This window comes from Phodopus roborovskii, unplaced genomic scaffold (genome assembly GCF_943737965.1).
Source record: "Phodopus roborovskii unplaced genomic scaffold, PHOROB, whole genome shotgun sequence".
NCBI classification, from domain to species: Eukaryota; Metazoa; Chordata; class Mammalia; order Rodentia; family Cricetidae; genus Phodopus; species Phodopus roborovskii.
Genome location: NW_026125868.1, coordinates 528716 through 550452, shown reverse-complemented (window position 1 = coordinate 550452; position 21737 = coordinate 528716). Strand labels below are relative to the sequence as shown.

Sequence of the window (21737 nt, the reverse complement as noted above, 5' to 3'; positions counted from 1 at the left end):
GTTCTCTGCTCATCCCTTTTCCCATATATGTCATGCTTAATTCTCTCCTAGCTTCTGTGGATCCCCTCAATTGCTGCTTCTCTCAACCTAATCATGCTTCCTTTATATTTATTTTACAGTTCTGCCAACATTTACTATTTCGATTTCCTCATGTCCTTTTTACTACTTAATCCTCTATCTGTTGATGGTACAAATGTGTCCCTTCCAAAATATTATATATTGAAGTCTTAACCCCTATTAACTCAGAATCTGACCTCATTTAGAAACATGGTCAAATTAGAAACAAGAGGAAACCAGTTTTAAATGAGGTTAGTAGGGCATGCCTCCAATATTATTCAGTATCCTTATAAAAAGTAGAACTTAAGGTATAGAGCCACACATGAAAAGAAAATGACCCAAAAGTAGAATGCCCTGGTTGTTTGTTTTTGACAACTTGATACCAGCTAGAGTTATCTGGGGAGAACATCAGTTACGAAACTGCTTCCATCAGATACTGACAAGTGTATAGAGAATTTACTTAATAATTAACGAGAGAGGGCCCTGCTCACTGTGGATTGTACCACAGCTGGGCAGGTGGTCCTGGGTTCTATAAGAAAGCAGGCTAAGCAAGCCATGGTGAGTAAGCCAGTAAGCAGCCTTCTTCCATGGTTTCTACTTCAGTTCCTGCCTCCAGGTTCCTACCTTGAGTTCTTGCCCTGACTTTCTTTTGTGAAAGAATGTATGTGGAACTGTAAGGTGAAATAAACTCTTTACTCCTCATGTTTATTTGGTCATGGTATTTATTAAGGCCACAGAAACCTAAAACAGAAATTGGTACCAGGTTCATGAGGTATTGCTGTGACAGACCTAATCATACTATTTTGTGTTTTGGAAGTGGAAGGACTTTGGAACTTTGATCTAAAAAAGCCATTAAGTGCTCAAAGCTTAATGAGCTTTGGGAGCTTGAAAGGTAAAAATGCAGAAAGAGATGCAGATGATGGAAGACTGGCATTTGCAGTTTCAGAAGGAAACAAAGACTCTCCCAGGGATATTTGTGTAATGTTTTATATTAAGAATCCTTGATTCTAGTCAGCTGGAGCTTAAGACTCATATGTGGTTAACAACAGTCTAGAACTACTGAAGTAAAATTTCTGCTTTACTGACACAAATGATACTGGTTCCCTGGGGCTGAGAAATAAGCTTTAGTTAAGAAGGGACCAGCATCATTTAAGATAAATCTCTAAATACTGTTTCCTCATAATTAAAACATAGAAACTGTGGTCCAGGATGACCAAGGCTGTATCTCATGCTGGCAGCCAAAACTGGTAATGTGCTAGAGTCAGGTGGTACTGGCTTTGAAGATATTAAGAGGTAATGGAGAACAGCTGAGGGTTGGCAATATGTGGCAGGGATGGGAGCCCCTGAAGAGAAGACAGGAGAGGTCACTGGTGAAGATTCATATGTAGTTGCATTGGAGACTCCAAAATTGTGGTGATAATAGTACTATTGGATGAACACCAAGGACAGCAGCAACTATGGCATGGAGCTGGCCTGAGCTCATGAGACAAACTGATTATGCTGTAAAAGACAGAGATGGATAAGGGAAATTACACAGGCCTTTGGAGCCCACAAGATTTTGATCCTATCCCACATCAAGCACTGAACTGTTTACAATGATGCATTTTGATTTGCTTTTGGTATGATTGTGACTGTACTCTTGTTATTCCCTCTTGGAGTATGAAAATATGCAACTTATAAGAGCCCACGGCTGAGCAAATTTAGACATTTATCCCTAGGTAGGTAGGTGATCCTATATGGTATAGGAAATCAAGTTGAGCAAGCCACAATGAGTAAGCCAGTGCACACTATTCCTGCATCAGTTGCTGCCTCTATATTTCTACCCTGATTTTACTCACTGAGGGATTGTGACCTAAGAGATCTAAGATGATATACCAACCCTTCATTCCCAGGTTGTTTTTGGTCATGGTGTTTAATACAGTGACAAAAAATTAAGGCAGAAAACAAGGAAACGATGGCTTTCCACCACTCAAAAAAGACTGAGGTCTGAAAAAAAAATGCCTTCCCTCACAAACATTAAAAAAAGAGGCAATCTTAAAGGAAACCTCTAGTCTCTAGCAACTTGAGACTATAAGATGTTTGTTGTTCATATAATTTGTAATATTTCTTTAGGCCACCCCTAGAAAATTGGTGCACCTTCCATATGATATAAATTAGTAATTAATTTGGATGTAGGTTATCGGACCCATGAACCACAGATTGAGGAGCCCACAGGTTAGCAAGAAGAATCTTTCCACAATATCTTTTGCCAAGAAGGAAGATAGGGTAGCTTAAAAAGAAACATATTTTCTCAGGGCTTAGGACCAGGGTGTTTGACATGGTGGTTTGAATGAGAATGGCCCCCATAGGCTTGAGCTAGTGGAACTGTTTGGGAAGATTAAGAGGTGTGGCCTTGTTGGAGGAGGTGTGTCATCTGGAACTGGCTTTGAGATTTTAAAAGCCTATACTGTACCCAGTTAGTGTTCTCTCTCTCTCTCTCTCTCTCTCTCTCTCTCTCTCTCTCTCTCTTTCTCTCTCTGCCTCATACTTGGAAATGAGGATGTAAGCTCTCAGCTACTGGTACTTCAAAACCATGCCTGCCTCCCAGCACTGGAGAAGCAGAAATAGGTGGATCTTTGAAAGTTTGAAGTCAACTTGGTTTACACAGGACATTCCAGATCAGCCATGGTTACATAGTGAGACTCCCCAAAAAATCAGAATTAGTACCTTGGAATATATCTAACCAAAGAAGTAAAAATTGCCTATATTAAAAACTTTATAACACTAAAAGAAGGATTAAAGCAAGACACTACAAGACGAAAATGCCTCCCACACTTATGGATTGGAAAAAATAATATTGTGAAAATGATTGTACTACTCTAGGCAATCTACAGATACAATGCAATCCCCACATAATTCCAATGTTGTTCTTCACAAAATTAAAAAAAAATAAAATTCATGTGGAGGGACACCCACAAAGTATGAACAATAAATACCTTAGATAGCCAAAGCAATCCTAAGCAAAAATAATCATCCTTGGTTGCATGTCAAACTGCACAGGCAGAGTTAGAAAACAGCATAGAGCTGTCACAAAGCAGAAACAGAAATCAGCAGAATAGAAAAGCCAGGTATAAGTCCATGTAGCCATAGTTACCAGATACCTGACAATAATTACAAAAACATACATTTTATAAAAGTCTCTTCAAAAACAATGTTGCTAGTAAAACTGAATAGCCACATGCAGAAGAATGAAATTATAACTCTGTCATGTCTTACCCATTGCAAAAACCAACCAAATTAAGCTAAGATTTAAACATGAACTGCTGAAACTGTTAGTACAAATAGTATGGAAAACAACTGAAGGCATAGATATATGAGAGGACTTTCTAAAATTAGATTGCAGTGGCTCAGTGAATAACACCAACAATTGGTAAATAAGATCTCATGCAATTCCAAAGCACGGAACAGAAAGGAAACAGTTGAATGAGTGAAACAACATGGTACAGAATGGTATCTATTAGTTGGATATCTGGCATGATTAATATTTAGAATATAAAAAGAACTTTAAAAAAAGAACGAAACCATGAGAAATCAAACATTTTAACTAATGAACTAACAGTTCTCAACAAATAAAATATTTTTAATAAACAAATAGAAACTGTTCAAACTCACTAGTCATCAAAGTACTACAAATTAAAACTACACTGAGATTCCATCTCATCCCAATACCAAAAGCAGTCATTAAGAAAACAGAAAAAGAACCAAAGAACCGGACAATCCTGGTGCTTGCCTTTAATTCCAGCACTCTAGAGGGCAGAGACAGTGAGATCTCTGTGAATTCTAGCCCAGTCTGGTCTACAGAGCAAGTTCCAGAACAGTCAGGGCCAGTACCCTGTCTTAAAAAAAAAAGAACCAAAAAACAAAACAAAAACAAACAAATAAATATAAAAGGAATGAAAGAAAGAAACAAAAGAAAACAGAAAAAGAAAGGAACCCTTACACACTTGTGGTTAAAATGTAAACTTGTCGCTATAGAAATCAGTATGGGGTGTTCTTCAAGAAAAGCATCCTGGGTATTTACTGAAACAACTCCAAATAAACTTATAACAAACATCCTTCCATATTTATGTTTTATCACAGCATTCTTAGTAGCTAGGTTATGGAACTAACCTAATGTCCAAGAAAGTGTTGAATAAGGAAAACATGGTTCATATACACATAAAGATGAACACGCTTATTTGCAGGAAAATACATAAAACTGGAAATAATCATACTAATGAAACTAAGCCAGAAATGCAAGTATTATATGCTTCAAAAATCATATATATGTACATATATGTATATGTATGTACACACACATATATATCCTAAACACATATAAGTAAAACTGTCCTGGAGAAGAAATGAAAAAGGAATGATAAGAAAGAGGAGAGTAAGTGAATATGGGGCAAATGTGCTCAATGTACAACAGTGTATATTTACATGAAATCATCAATACAAAATACTGTGCTATATGTAATGTATACATACAATAAGAATTTGAAAAATTAATGAAAAATAAATGTTAAATGGAAAAACTTATAAAGACAACTAGAGGACACCCTAAAATGAATTTTAAAATATATTCAAACTGATGAGATGCTATAGACACATTTATAGCTACAGATACCCACCTTAAGCTGGAAGAAAGATATAAAAGAATGGCTCAGATATCGTTTGACTATTACCTAATATTTCATATGCTCAAATTTACTTCACATTGTAAAGTAGTAAAATGGTACAGATTTGATGCAACTACATTTATATATATGGCTTTGAGGAAGTTATTAGGAATGAACACTGGAAAAAAGAGTCCTTTGGTTTTATGAGGAGACTAGACAACTACATACACATACACACACACACACATTTTCTGTCTGTGATAGTTTGTACTATCTCAAAATTCAAAGTCATTGCTGAATGGGGTTCTCAGACCTTATACTTGTAGAACTGGGAGCCAAACAAATCCCTCTTATTTATTAAAGTAGAATGTCTCTTGTATTTCTTTATAGTAATCAGAAGTTACATATTAATACACATAAACAACCTAATTTACAATCTAAGGAAGTTACACAGTAAATAAGTGAAGTACAGGAACTACTCAAAATACAAAAGAAACCCCTGCCTTCCACTCCAATTCACTAGTTAATTCCTTCTACCTTTCATTGAGCCACACTCCCAGACCAAGAATGTAAGATGTTTAAAGCAATAAACCAGAAGACTAAAGTATGACTCAAAAGCCTTTGTTCCTTCACTAAGTGTTCCAACTCACCAGGCTCAGCTGCCTGTGGCCAGCCAGTACTAGATTCTAGAACTCCATGGGCATGTATGGAATATGGTCGACTGGCATTATTCTTGAACACCACAGTTAAGATATCACCAACCTCTCCTCTGATAAGTGGACCTGATACATACAAAAGAAGTACAAGTTTCATTAGTAGGGGAAAGAAATAGGAGAAGTTAAAGAACAAGGCATCACTGCAAGATCCATAGAATTAGGAATTAATCTTCCCAAGACTAATAGACAAGCCTAGTACCGTTTTCAGATTCAGAAGTCCTAAAATTGATATTGCTACCCACAGCATGAGGGTACCTCAGAAACATAAGTATGCTTCCTATTATCCCCACTTTCCTCACCATATTTTTAACTACACAATACCCAAGAGCTCTAGACATTCTGAATTGAATTTTACAGAATCGTTAATGGCAAGGACTGAAATCTTGCTGTACATAGCACATAGAAAACCTGTACTCTCTTCAGAGGCCAGTCAGTCATGTCTGGTCTAAGCTGAGGCTAAAGAAACCCATCATATAAAAACAGCATATAGCCTAGATTAAACTGAGGCATGGGGGTAATTGTGTAACTTTTTTGTTTTTACTTGCTGGAGTTCCTAAATTCTCCTGCCTCTGGAAGTTTTTAAAAATCTACTTCCTACAGAGGATTCATGTCTCAAAAGGTGTAGAAAATCGAAACATTCTGGTGGCAGCAGAATTCATGCTTTCACCTTTCCCTTTGGTACTTATATTCACGTCCACTTTATAACATAGAGCCATATTTTAATAGTGCATATGTAATATCTGAGAATGAGGGGTGGGAAAGCAAGCCTCCCTGATATAATATAACTGTCCCAGGATATAAGTAGAATTCCCTTACCCAGGATTCCCAAGTGCTCCTCTGGTCCAGACCTCGGCTGAGGAATCCTGAAAGTACCATCAGTGTATTCCCTGAATACAGCTTTCTTATATCTGGAACCCAGGAGCCCATCCTTGTTGCTCAAGAAAACATGACCATAACTAGAAGAATCCAAAGACTGTTATTAATACCTAACCTTCAACCTTTATTTTCAGATATGAGGAAATTAATTTAGAATATTCTCATGTCAAATATGAAAAAAATGTAGCTCTATCCATTACAACGTCAAATTGCATTACCATGATTGAAAAAAGTAGGTTTTTGAAGCTACATTAGTTATTTTCCGTAATCCAAATAGATATTTGCAGTATGCCTAACTGAGCTGAGAATCAAAAGCTGTGGCTTTAGTTCTAGCCCTAACAGAATCTTAGATTTGAAATTAGTTTAACAAAAGGACAAGACACAGTGTCAGTTGAACACCCATAGTTGCTGTCTAAGACAAAAAGTGGGAACACATGTGCTCTTACATATTTATCATTATAGGGTTCTTAACAGTTGACAGTGTTTGTCATTCATTTTAACAGTGAGCATTCCAAATAGGTGGGGCTCAGAGGTACAATCACTAGCCCAGAATTGACAGGATTATGTATAGAAGCACTGAGCGTTAAATCCACAGTTCATACCCTTCCTTCTTCTCCCATAATGTTTTTTTCAGCTATGCATGATAGACGAAATCAGGGCTAACAGAAAAAAAAAAAAAAAAAAAAAAAAAAAAAAAAAAAACTTCACATTTCCTCACTCCTACAGAACGCTTGCATGAAGACTTCAACCTAAACTTATAATGGTCAAGAACTGACAAAAACACTGAAAGCATCACAAACTAGAGAAAATTATTATTAATAATATTTTGTAAGTCAGATTTATTCCACTCCTCCCTCTTTTTAGTAACAGGTGTTATTGGAAAACATTGCTATTCACAAAGATGTTACATGTAGTCATGTGAATAAGCTTAGAAAACAGAAAACAAGAAAAATTGATATATAAACTTACAGGTATATCCTTACAGGCAATGCTGCTTACCCTAACTTGAAAGCTGGGGATAGGCACAACTAAAACAAGCATTTTGGTCTCAGAGATGAAAGTACAAGATGAGGGTAGCTTGGGTCACCTGTCAGATCTGGACTTTCATATATAAATAACAGATAAAATTGTATCCTATTTAAACTACTCTGTTTTGAACTTTTTCTGTTTCCCATCTTGGTCTCTCCCTTAGTAAATGACCTTGAGGCATTCCAATGCTTGAGTAAATCCCCATGAACTTTAAATCCCACTGTAGGTTTTGGCTAATTAGAAGGGAAGCAAGGCTAAGAGGCCAAGAATGTAGCTAGGTTTTTTCTTTAGTTCAATGGCTAATGAATGTAGAAGAAACACGGAGCTGGATTTCAAGATCCCTCCATTCTAGACTCACATCAGCATAATATTTGGTGATTATGAAAAACCTCTCCTAATTTTGTTTCAGTATCTTCCCCGTGAAATGATTTGTTAAAGATGTGATCTCTCCTTTTCTGAAGTCTTACCTGTCCTTCTCAGATGTGTTGTGCCATTCCAGTTCCCAGCTTCTATCAGGACAATAATCCCACTCCACCTCTTCTGCCATTATGTAGTAAACTCTTGAAGCTTGGTAGTGTTGTCGTGGGCTGTTTTGATGAACAGAACACTGGGAGACATTATAAACTGCTGTCATCCCTGCTTTTCTGTGGCTGCCTGCTTGGCAATAGATTTCAAATGTCCCTAAAAGGTAATTGGAGAACAGAATCTGAGTGAGAATACACATGGAAGCATGTGGGGTTGTCTTCTCTTTTCCTACCTATACTTCAGAGGAAAGACAGTCTATGAAGAATCTCTTATTTACATTAAAGTACATTACAATTTGTTGAGACTATGGGCATTGATGGCACACATCTTTAATCCCAGCACTCAGGAGGCAGAGGCAGGTATATCTCTGTGAGTTGGAGGCCAGTCTGGTCTACAAAGCAAGTTCCAGGACAGGCTCCAAAGCAATACAGAGAATCCCTGTCTGGAAAAAGCAAAAAGGAATTGAAATAAAGAACACAGAAGAGGTCCAGTTCCAAAGCCACTGTGTTAATCATTAAAGTTTACCAGGAGAATAAGGAACTCCGCCAGGGTTGCAATATCCTTGGAAGCCCTTGTTCTTAGATAATGGGTAACCCTATTTGTTACTCATTAGCTATATAAGCTTGTACTGATTTCCAATGCTCTGTATGTTTCAGTTCCCTCCTCAGTAAATTGAGAATTGTTTTGGCTTACTCCATTTGGCTGGTTTACAAACAAATATTATATGGCTGGCAAGACTGCTAAGCAAGTCAAGGTATTTGCCCCAGGAGTCTGGCAATCTGATCTCAATCATTGAATTCACAGTAACAGTAAAAAACAAACTTCTAAAAGTTGTATTCTAATTTTCATATGTGTCATACCACACATGCAAACACACTCACCCATTCATATCTTATACAAATAAATAACCAATAGTAATTAATTAAGAAAGAAATACAATATATATCACTATGTGTACCAAATATTCAGTAAGTAAAATTATAATTAAAAATTTGATAGACTGTTTGATAGAAACTTTGACCTCTTTTTTTCCTATGAAATACCCCAAAACCCAAAAACCCTAACAACAATAAATGAACAAACCATGTGGATTTAAATAGATATTTAAAAGAAGCTGTCACATTACATGGATGCTTACATGATAGATGTTTTTCTATTTCTTTCTTCCTCCTTCCCTCCATCCCTCTGTTCATCTGTCACTATGTCCCTCCCTCTCTCCCTCTGTTCCTCTTTCTCTTCTCTCTCTCTCTCTCTGTCTCTCTCTCTCTCTCTCTCTCTCTCTCTCTCTCTCTCTCTCTCTCTCTCTCTCTCTCCTTGAGACAGGGTTTCCCTATGTAATCCCATTTGGCCCCAGCTGTCCTAGAATTTGTTTTGTGTACCAAGCTGGCCTCAAACTCAGAGATCCACCTGCCTCTGCCTCTCATGTGCTGAGATCAAAGGTGTGTACCACCACATTTGGCTTACATGATAGATCTTTTAAAGGTGGCATGTTAAGTTTTATGCCATGAAATGTTCAGATATCTATCTTGGATAAATATGATACAGAGCTAGCTATATGGACCTGTCTCTAGCCACAGGTTTCTGTGTCACTAACTCCAGCTCAGATTATGCTAATCAAATGGAGCTAACTATCTTAGCTTTATTATTTTCATTCTTCCCTTACCTTGTGTCCTATTGCCTACCCTATCACAAATAGTTCATCAATTGCAAAGCCTCTAATGAACTGTCCGTATACTATCAACCCAGCTCCATTTCCCCCACTCAATTATTTTGCTAAGTCTTTTTCTGACTGACTTCTTGTGTAGCTCATTCCTACCTTGCATTTTTCACTCATGATGTTATTCCTGTCTGAAATACATGTTCGTCCAACTCTCAAACTCTATGAGAACCTCCTCCTTCTCCAAGACCCAATTCATAGATTATTTCCTTTAGAAAGTCTTCCCAGATGGTTTGGGCCCTAATTGACACTATACTCTTGACCTTTTTATTATTTTGCATTTCATACTTAGATGGCATGGTAAGAGACTGAAGTGTTCTCTATTTAAAATTAGTGCCTTACATTATTTGATAGTCATCTTGAAAGAAAGGGTGTTCTCATTTCTTTTCATATCTACTTCCTAGGTCTTCTAGCTTCATCATTCTCTGTATCTAATCCATCAGTAAATCCTATGATATCTTCCTATAAAAATCACTTTTTTACTTCCCATCTTGGTGCAAACCCAGCTTTGTCCTTTCACATCAGCCTTCTCAGTCTATTTCTATTCATTTGTGTTTCCCTCTGGCCCACTGAAGTGCTCTTCCAGTGACCCCACCCAAAACACCCACCCAAAAAAGACAAGACCAGATATGGACTCCAAGGAACATCTCAAACATCATAATTCTAGATGTCTCAATTCCAGTGCAAAGTTGCAACATGAAGCCAAGCAAGAATGGCACATGCTTCTAATCCTATCACTCAGGAGACAAAGATGGGAGTTTGAGGCCAGCTTGGTCTACAGAGTGAGTTCCAAGATATCTAGGGCTATACAGAAAAACTTTGTCTTGCCTCAGGCATTGGTGGCACATGCCTTTAATCCCAGCACTCAGGATGCAGAGACAGGCAGATCTCTGTGATTTTGAGGCAGCCTGGTCTACAGAGCTAGCTCCAAGACAGGCTCAAAAGCAATAAAAAGAAACCCTGTCTAAAAAACAAACAAACAAAAAGAAAGAAAGGAAAGAAAGGAAAAAGAAAGAAAGAAAGAAAGAAAAAGAAAGAAAGAAGGAAAAGAAAAGAGAAACCTTGTCTTGGAAAAAGAAATTGAAATAGGAACAGTCATGAAAATATGCCTCCACCAAAATCCAATATCCTTACTGCAGAAGGCACTGTAGAATGTAATATAGCGGAAGCACAAGACAAGGACTTCAAATTTGCAATTATGAACATGTTCAAGGACATTAAAGAGGATATGAATGAATCATTTAATGAAGCCCATGGGGGAAAACAGTTGAAGGAAATAATGAAAGTGATACAACAAATGATAGTAGAATTTAACAAAATAGAATAATTAAAGGAAATTCAAACTGAAATAAAACCGGAAATGGAAAATTTAGGATGACACACAGAAATCCCAGAAGACTCATCCAAAGATTATATGGCATAGGGGAGAGAATCTATACCCTTATAACATATAAAACATACCTTAGCCTACTGCACTTCAATGTTTGATTTCTCTCTATATATGTTTCTTTTAAAATAGAGTCACCTTACATAGAAAAGGCTGACCTTGAGCTCACTATGTAGCAGAAGCTGGAATCAAATTTGATATCTTTCTGTCTCTGTCTCCACAGTTCTTGGAATACATGCATTAATCACCAAGTTTAGCCACACTGACCTTTCATTGATTCTTGAGCAAGCTATATTTATTCTCACGTTAAAGTATTTTCAATCACTTAGCACTTTCTGCTCAGAAATCTTTACATCATTCCATTTAGAGCTCAGATTATGGATCACAATTTTCAGAGAGTTTTTCTCTTGGGCACGTTTCTTTAAAATAACATTATCATCATTTTATCCTATCACTGCCTCTTGTTTTACAACCTGCATCAGTATCTGAATTTATTTATGTATATTAAAAATTTTCTGTCAGTAAACCTTCTATCTAGGACACATATGATGGTGCAATGTCTGAAATCCTAGCACTTAGGAGGCAGAGACAATATAATCAATCATAAGTTCAACAATAGTCTGGGATACACAGCAAGTTTCAACACAGCTGTATAGCAAGATCGTGTATCAAAACACAAAAGTTCACATAGGCAAAAAGATAGTTATGTATTGTTTGAAGTGTGTCTCTGTCTTGCCCATTTTCACTGGACCACTTTTTCTCCTGCCTGTGGAACCCGTAGCCAATATTAAATGGTAATTGCTTGGCCAATGGCTCAGGCTGCTTACTGACAAGCTCTACATGTAAGTTATCCCATTTCTATTTATTATGTGTGTTGCCATGAGGCTGATGTTTACTGGTAATCATCCAGCATATTACTCCTTCAGCAGCTACGTGACTTCTCCCTGTCTTCACCTTCCTTTTCTCTGCATCTTTCCTTGGATTTTCCCCTAGCTATATTTTTCCAGTCCATTGGTTAAAACAGCTTTATTCATCAACCAATGAAAGCAACAGCAAACAGAAGGATATCCCATATCAGTCATACATCTTATTTAATTCCTTATCACAATCTTAACAGTAAAAAATGTTCAATTAATAGGGGTTTAATGACTAAATGGAGTGATTTATGCACATTGCTCCAAAGCTAGGCTAGTAAGGTGTTTTAGAAGGCCCTGACACTTACTGCCAAGCCTGATAGCCTGAGTTTGTTTGTGGACCTCACTCGATAAAAGGAGGAAACCAACTCCACAAAGTTGTCATCTTACTTCCATTCATGTGCTGAGGCATGCATATCCCATAAATTAATTAATTAAATTAAAATTGAAATATCAAAGTTATGTTACAGGTCAGGACCTAATATTCTTTTAAAAAATGGTCTGATAACCACTTGATGCTATGGAAGCAAGTAGAAAGTATTCAGGAAGAGTCATATTATATTACATAAATTTTCTCATATCAATTCTGATTTTTAAGCCAATTCTTTTTCAGGTTCATAATATTGAACATCACAATATTAACACTCCAAATCATTGTTACAACTAAAACATCACCACAGTTATAACTACATTTTACCATACTATATCAAGTGAAGAAACAAATCATTGGTAACAACTTTCTCTAGTCAAGGTTTTGCTTCTTGATGTCTATAGTGATCTTTTCACCTTTGTCTCATTTCATTGTATGTCAATAGCTACTCATCCTTAAAAGACCAGTCAGAGACTACAGGTATAAAATCTCAATAAGAGTGTCTACTTTCTTAGAAAAATCTTCACTCTGTAATTCTGGAAAACTTCATCAAAGTTCCTTCCATGCCATAGTTCTTATCAGATAGCGCCATTATGAACTTGATAGTAGCTACATACTTATTCCCTTTTCCCACTATCTTTAAACTGTCTAATTCATCCTCATATCACCAGCAAATAAGACAAGAAGTGAAAGAAACCAGATATTACCTGAAAAAGTTTAATAGAAAATAAAAAAGAGGGAGTGGGGAATTAAAAAGAGGAAAAAGATAGAGAAAAAAGCTACAGAATGGAAGGAGACAAATAGAAAGAAAATAGGAAGAAAGCTGATGGAACAGAAATAAAGATAAATAGTTATAAATATAGGCTGGTGAAACAGCTCAGTGTGTAAAACCACTTGTTGATCTGAGTTGGATCCCTGGGATACACATGGTTGAAGGACAGAATCAACTCCCACAAATTATCTTTTCACCTCCACAGGCTTACATGAGTGTACACACACACACAGAGAGACAGAGAAAGAGAGACAGAGACACAGAAAAAGACAGAGACAGAGAGGGAGACATATAGACACACACACATACAGAGATACAAAGACAGAGAAACAGAGACAGTGAGAGACAGACAGAATAAATAGATATAATATTATGAAACTCACTAAAGAATAAAGAAGTGAAGAAAAGAAAAAAAACTGGAGAAATTGAAAAAAAGCAAGGAAAATGTATAGGAAGAATGCAAAGAAGAACAAGAGCAAAATTCCTTACAGGAAAACTGCAGCTCTTCACCTCTCCCCCCCCCCTCCTCCAAATCCAATATGCTATTCTCATCCCCAGATCAACGTATCTTTATTTGCAGATAATATGATAGTATATGTAAGAGACCTGAAAAATTCTACCATGAAACCTCTACAGCTTACACAATTTTTTTTCAGCTAAGTAGCTGGATACAAGATTATGTCACAAAAATCAGTAGTCCTCTTATTAAAAAAAATACACATTGAGAAAGAGAAGGGAAACAACACCTTTCATAATAGCCTCAAAAATATAAAAATACCTTATAGTAACTCTAACAAAGAAAGTAAACTATTTATGTGATAAAAGTTTAAGACGTTGAAAGAAATAGAAGATAGCAGAAGATGGAAAGATCTCTTGTGCTCATGGGCAGGTAGGATTAATAAAGTCAAAATAGGCATCTTACCAAAAGCAACTTACAGATTCAATGCAATCCTCATCAACATTACAACACATTTCTTCACAGATTTTTGAAAACACAATTTTCAGTTTCATATGAAAACACACACACACAAAGCTAAGATAGCTAAAAACAATCTTGGATAAGAAAAAACTGCTGTACATATCACACCATCCCCAATTTGAAGTTGTACTAAAGGACTCTAGTAATAAAAACATCTTGGTGTTGCACAAAAGCAGACACGTTGACCAATGGAATTGCATCGGTGGCCCAGATGTAAATCCACATACCTATGAATACCAGATTTTGATAAAGAAGCCAGAAATAGACATTGGAAAAGGAGAGCAATAAAGGCTGCTGGTCAAATTGAATATAGAAGAATGCAAATAGATCCATATGATGGGGGAATGTCCTTCTGTATATATGTTTCTCTTATTGGTTGATGAGCAAAACACTGTTTGGACAATGAGTCAGAAAGATAGGCAGGACTAGGGGATGAGGAGAATTCTGGGAAAGATAGGCAGAAGGAGCCTGCCAGGCAGCATGTAGACCACAAAGGAGTTACAGGTCCAGGCATTCCCTGGTAAGCCAAGACCATGTACAAATACATATATTAGTATTATGGGTTAATAATTAAGAGAGAGAAGGACCATAAGGAGTCCTAGCCATCAGCTAACAGTTTAACAATCTATATAGCATCCGTGTGTTTACTTGGGGCTCGAGGGCAGCAGAACCTGGCAGGACAAGAAAAGCCAACAGAAACATCCATATTTATCATCCGGCATAAAACTTAACTCCAAATGGATTAAAGAATCCAAGATAAAACCAGATACACTGAACATGATAGAATAGGAAGTAGAGGATAGTGTTAATCTCACTGGCACGGGAAAAAACTTTCTGAATAAAATACCATTAATTCAGGCACTATGAACAACAATTAACAAGTGGGACCTCATGAAACTGAAAAGCTTCTGCACGGCAATGAACAAAATGGCAGCCTACAGAATCAGAAAAATTTTTATCAGCTCCACATCTGATAGAGAGCTACTATCTAAAATATATGAGGAATTCAAAAAAACTGGGTATCAAGTTGCAACCCATTTCAAAAATGGGGTATAGTTCTAAACAGCGGATTCTCAAAAGAGGAAACTCAAATATCTGAGAAACAATTGAAGAAATGTACAATATCCTTAGTCATCAGGGAAATGCAAATCAAAAACACTTGGAGATCTTTAACTTATACCCATGAGAATGGCTAAGATCAATAAAACAAATAACTTATGCTAACAAAGATGTGGGAAGGGAACACTCACACACTGCTGGTGGGAAGGCAAACTTGCACAGCCACTATAGAAATCAGTGTAGTGGTCTCCAGGAAGATAGAAATTGACTTACTTCAAGATCCTGCTATACCACTCTTGGGCATATACCCAAATACACTTCACTTTACCACAGGTTACTTGCTCAACCATATTCATACTGGCTGTATTTATAGGAGCCAGAAATAGGAAACAAACTGTATGTAGTTCAAAAATGAATGGAAAAAGAAAATGTTGCACATTTACACAAGGAATATTACTCAATAAATAAAAAAACGAATCTATTGAAATATACAGCTAAATAGATAGAACTAGAAAAAAATATCACCCTGAATAAGGTAACCCAGAAAGACAAATATGGACTATATTCACTTATATGTGTATGTTGGCTATTAAGCCAATGACAACCAACCTATAATGTATAGAACCACAGAGATTAGGTATAGAGTAAGTAAGGTAGAAGGGGCACAGATAGTTCTCCCTAGGAAACAGACATAGAATAGATCATTATGGAAGGTTGAGGAGGACTGGAACAGGGGGATCAAGTGGGGGAAATGAGGGAGATATAGGAATGAGGAATGGAATACAGGGAGAGACAGGTAAAACTAAGGACATTTGAGGGGTAATATGGAAACCCAATGCACTAAAAGCTTCCTAAATTATATGCATATATGAAAGTGATCTATACGAATTGCCAAATATTGGGGGACACAGAACCCCAATTGGACATCTCTTATTATTAAATGAAACTTTCAGTACTGGCAATGAGTTACATCTAACTGAATTGTTGGACAAGGAGGTATCATGGAAACCCCTAAACAACCCAGGCTGTTCCAAAGACTATAGGTTGCTCTCAAAAAACAGACAGCAAGGCCCCATTGCTGAAGACAACACCTACACAATTCACTGCACACAGAAGTTGAAATGGTCCCTACATAAAGCCTTTACCTCTGTGTGTTAGTGTCTTTGGTACAAGGGGGTACTCTGCAGGCTACCAAAGAAGAAACAAACACCAACACAGCTACAACCCTTTAGATCTTCAATTCTGTCCTGTCTGCAAGATATACTAGTTCAAAAGTGGCACAAATCTTGTAATCAAGCAATATACGATTTGACTTAAGACCCATTCCAAGAGATGGAACCCATACCCAATAGTACTTGGGCAACTAAGAACCAGAGACTAGATAGTTCAGGGACCTAAAAGAAAACCAAGTAATTCTGGTCTGCTAAAAGAACTAGCAATAAAATGACTCCTAATAACATTCTGCTAACTCATAGATCAGTGCCTTGCTCAGTCATCATCAGAGAAGTGTCCTCCAGCCAGACAGTATGCAGAGAGAGACCTAGGAACACTAAGCCCTAAATGAGAATCTCCATCAAATCTCTCTCCTTAAGGCTTCAGGGAATCCTGTGAAAGAGGAAGAAGAAAAAGTGTGTGAGGGGGATGAGGTCACCATAGAAACAAGGACTTCTAGATCAACATATAATATCACAGAGACTGTAGCAGTATACATAGGGCCTGCAAGAATCTGAACCAAGCGGGTTCCTAGAGCAGACAGGAGAAGTGGACATGTGTTCCCATCCCTAACCCAGAAGCCAGCTCTAATTGATAATCACTTGCAAATAAAAATTTAGTTTTTCTTTTCCAAGAGAGTCTCACTGAGGAAACAAAACACTCTTAAGGGTAGGCTGCATGCCTAACATTAAAAAGAAAATAAGCAATGGCTTCTTTGGAAGTTATTTTGTCTCATAATGCCATGTCAGGTTTTTAAAATTATTTTTATTTTATTTACTTTTTGCACCCTTTGCATATATACATATACATATATGTAGTGTTTTTACGGGATTCCTGAGTTTGCACATGAGTAGATCTGAGTCTGTATCTATTTCTTCTGTATTTTCTTGGGCTTTTCTGTTTGTATGTTTTGTTTTATCCCAATGTGTTAATTTCAGTTTTATCTTGTATTTTATTGTATTACTATCCCTTAAAAGTATGTTCATTTTCTAATTAGTCAGGAAGGGAGTGGGCCTGGATGGTAAAGGAGGTGGGGAGGAACTGGGAGAAATAAAGGGAGGGGACACTGTAATTAGTATATATTATCTAAGAAAAAAAATCCATTTTCAATAAAATAAAACAGACAATTTGGAATAAAATTAAGAAGAGACAAGAGTAGAAGGAAATTGGTAAAATAAGGAATATAAAAATGCAAATAAAAGTATAAAGATAAGGAAAAACAAAGTGCAAAAAGAGAGGTAAACAAGAAAAAGAGGAAAAATAAGAAAAAGGAACATCAAAGCAAGAAAACAGTACACAGTAATGAGAGATGAAAGGAAAATGAGAAATCCACATTTAAACAACAGATGAACAGGCAACAGAAGACAAAAGAGGAACAAAGTATAGAAAACAAATCTGCTCTCATTCTCACTTATATGATAGCAGCTCTTGTTTAAATGACACCAAGAGGATGTGCTTTTTGTGTTCCTAATGTTATACTCATGCATTATTAGTGACTCAGAATTTATTATTAGTACTTTCAAACTGACTACATTTTGGTGCCCTGTATAAGGAAACTTTAATGTGTTTAATTCTCACGTTTTGGTGTTATGTGTGAGATACTTTTAAAACATTAGTGAAACATTTTTGGAACACCCAGTGTGAGAGCAGGATAGCCTGAATTTATGAGTGCTTGGGGAAGATCAGATCGCTTGTGGATGATACATAACATGTTAGGTATTTGAGTTTTGAATGTCTCAGTTTCCAAAGGTAACAGTAGCCTGTGACTCTTCCCAAAGTTCACTTTGTATGTCTGCAGTGGGGAACAGTGTCCCAAGGAAAAGGGAAATCTGAACATCTCAGGTGGGAAGCACCTACAGATCACTCTAGGTATCAGTAGTCCATGGCCTGAATGCTCTTCTCTAGTACTACATCTTTTATTTCCTTCTTCTCATTTTTAGTCAAGTCCTTTTTAATTCCATTTCAACTTCCACCAGAGGAGAAGGCTTTCTCTTAAGCACACCAATGGTCATCTGGCCTTTCCACTTTACCTTCTGCTCTCACTTTGGAGAATGTTTTGAGTCCTTTATATCATATCCATGCACAACAGCTAACAAATGTACGTTTAAAAATTAGATCTGAGACATCATTAAAATAGGTTGTAAAGTTTCATGGAGCACACCATGCATATACAATTCCTCTGGGTTCTCTTTGTCCCAGGCCCTATCATAATCAGACAATTTAGCAGCCTGGACACCTGCTGCTAGAGCAGCAAGCAAGCCTATGCCAGTTCTTCCCAGGAGGCTGCCTGGCCAGTCCATGCACAGCTAAAAAGTCTGCTTTCACCTTGAAAACATTCTGGCTTTGTACTGTCTTGGCAGACAAAGGATGGCCATGTTTCTTGCTGATGATACAAATCCGAGAACTTGAAAAGAAAGTTGAATAACCTGAGTCTCTAAAATAAGAAAACTCCTAAACTGAGAACTAGTTGCCCCCCCCACCCCAGTCCTCAATTGACTAAAAGAGAAGTAGTAGAGACTCACCACAGGCTCACAGACTTGGAAGCAAGAGCCTAAAGTAAGTTAATAAACAATTGAGATCCCTGACCTTAACACACACTCAGGGTCTTGTTTCAATATCAGACTAAATAAATCAATAAATAAAAACAGAACTTTTTGGCATTCGTTGGAAATAATAAAGAGGTTGCTGGCAGCTTATTTCTTTCATTGACTTGTGAAAATACAAATTTTGACTAGGTTTCTTTAAGTGTTTAAAATGTGAAAAGCAGGCTTTGCCTTCTCCTAGAGCCAATAGGCTTCCTACTGAGAGAAGTAAAGACACAAACAGGTTTCAATGGAAAAACACACTCAAAACTACCATGCTCTTGCTATTGACTTAAAAGATGGCTTTTTACAACATCTCTGCAGCCTAATAATGTAAAATATTTGCCTTTCCGAAGACTACTCTCAATAATCAAGCACCTATATCTCATAGTAATAAAAGGGGAAAGCAATACATAAAAACTAAAAGGATAAATGGGTGTAAAGAAAGAGTTTTAGAAACAAAAGAGGGGGAGCTAAAGTGGTCAGATGTTTCCATATGGAAAGGAAAGGTACAAAATTTATGAAAGTTGTGAGGGTCTGAGTAGATGATTCAAAGTATGTGAAAGACAAAACTTACAGATGGTACATATGACATTAAAACTTTTATGTTTAATTCATTGGTATTATACCTCTACTAAAATCAATGGGGTTTTCATAAGTTGTAAGTACTAGCCACTAAAGCTTAACAAAAAGAAAGTAAAATGTTCATAGACATGGTCTCAAAACCTTAAATTTCTTTCGGATATTTAAAACATTTTTCATGTTTGTGTTGATAACTTTTCAGGTTTAGTTTTTACTACAGCTCAGACACTAATCAACTGCAAAATTTTGCTGAGGGTTTCTTTGCTATGAGGACAATGGTCCTTCTGATGATCTCAAACATTTTCTCTTTTTTCAGCTTTGAAATGGCCATATCTCTCATGGCCATAAGGAATGTCCTATAACCCCAAGGACAAGTCAAAATTGAACAAGCTTATTTCTTTCTCAGAAAACAAATACATAAATAAAAATCAGGAGAGGATAAAGGTACTGACTGCCCAATAGCTACTTGCCAAAGCAACTTACACTTTCAATTTTAAAAACTGTTTCTCTTAGTCTTTCCCCTGACACCTATAAAAATTAACATCACAAAAAGCAAAGAGTTGTATCCAAACCCACGATTTTATAAAAATTCTCTCAAGGACCTAAACTGTGTTTAGTTACTATTCCCTTTATAACTTGGGGCTGAGGATTCACATCTGTGCTTTCTCCTACATGCCTTCTCTTGATTACAACAGTACTGGTAAAGTCACACCATGAAGTGGAACCAGAAGACAACAACCTGGTAACAGAGGAGGGACACTTGTCTGACTTTCAATCACACACAAACTGCATGCTTTCTAATTTGCGACCTTTACCAAAGTTACTCTCATTGCAATTATATTTTCTCTCCTGATTTTAATTCTAAAGCAAGCCCATGATTGCCTGGATTCTGGCTAATCTGGCTTGCCAATGACATGAAGAATCTGCTTCACAGCAACTTAATTATTCCCTTAAACATATATACACAAAATATTCATTGCAATGATTATTGCTGATGTCCCAGCTGCCACACTTAAAGCTACAACAGGTAACATATCCTTAACTCAGTCCATCCACACTAAGACAATTGTAAATTCTTAGCTTCAAAATAAAAAAGCTTGAAATGATGTTTTATACTAACTGGCTCAACCCCTCTAATTGTTTTTCAGGATTAAATCTTAAACTGTAGTCTTTTTACAGGAAGAACCACTCTGTCTGCCTCTTTCTCGAAATACTAGAGCGCCCTTCTCTTCTTTTCAAAAGGACCACCCAGTACAAAGTAACGCTGATTTACGCTGCCCGTACCATAGACCATACCATGATCAGCTCTTGAACAGTGACAGCTTCCATTGATGTGTTACTTCTTCAATAAAACAAAAATGGAAGAAGTGTGGTGATGGAACCTGATACAAATATTTTTCAATTCTAAGAGTCCGGAATTTTGCTAGATGGAATAACTAGAGTTAATAATACACCTTGAGGTCACTTAAAACTTCTAGCCTACCGTGTACATATCCAGTTTATTTAGCCTGCTTTTAAGAGAACAATATAACAACCAACCTTACTTCCCTTGGATTTGCCATCTAATCAACTTTTACCACCTAGATTAGCCCATAGCTGTAATACTAAATAATATACTATTCCATGCCCCTTACCTACAGTAACACATGTGTTCTAATAATCATTTGTTGAAAAGAGCAAAAATAGAAGTTGAGAGCATTCTTATAAAATGGAGATCTACAAATAACTGTTGAACATAGCATTCAGATATTGCTTGACAAACAATAATGTTTATAGTACTGCTTGCTAGCCAGGTCAGTTAGGGTGAGTGACTTAACCCCTTGTAAAATTCTGTTAAAGATTTCTGGAAAGGAGCCTCATTCCGTCCTCATGTGATACTTTCTGTGCAGTTCAATAATTCAGAGCAAAGTTCTGTGTGACAGACAGACAGACCAATATGCAGGGGCAGATTCACAGGACAACATTAAAGCAGGTACACAATTACACACATACAACAGAAAGACAGAGGGCAAACTACAGAATTCTAATCTGGGTTTGTTCATAGCTAAATGTCAATGAGAGGAAATGCTTTGATTTTTTTTCCCCTTAATGCAATAGTGACAAATTTTATTGGTGATTCAGAGTTTACTATTAATGTCTTCATACTGACCACACAAAGGAAATGGGAAAGAGAAGGAAGGATGGAAATAATGAACAAAGAAAGAGTTCCAATGGCAAAAAGAGGAACAGAGGAAAGAAACACTAATCAGAGTTCTAGGTGGAAAAAAAATTATCTATGCTATTGAATAACTAACATGAGTTTAATGGAGCATAATATATT

The 21737-nt window shown here is 36.8% G+C and overlaps 1 protein-coding gene across 4 annotated transcripts in view; it reads right to left on the bottom strand.

Annotated features, from left to right (window-relative positions):
• The window catches only part of Heph (hephaestin), a 79795-nt gene that overhangs the window by 18186 nt on the left and 39872 nt on the right, over positions 1-21737 (bottom strand). For all 4 annotated transcript variants that reach the window (XM_051178879.1, XM_051178877.1, XM_051178876.1 and 1 more), the window contains 3 exons: positions 7786-7999; positions 6230-6369; positions 5348-5479 (listed from right to left, as the gene is read on the bottom strand). In XM_051178879.1, coding sequence (XP_051034836.1) covers positions 5348-5479; positions 6230-6369; positions 7786-7999 — 486 coding nt within the window. The remainder of the gene's footprint in view (positions 1-5347; positions 5480-6229; positions 6370-7785; positions 8000-21737) is intronic.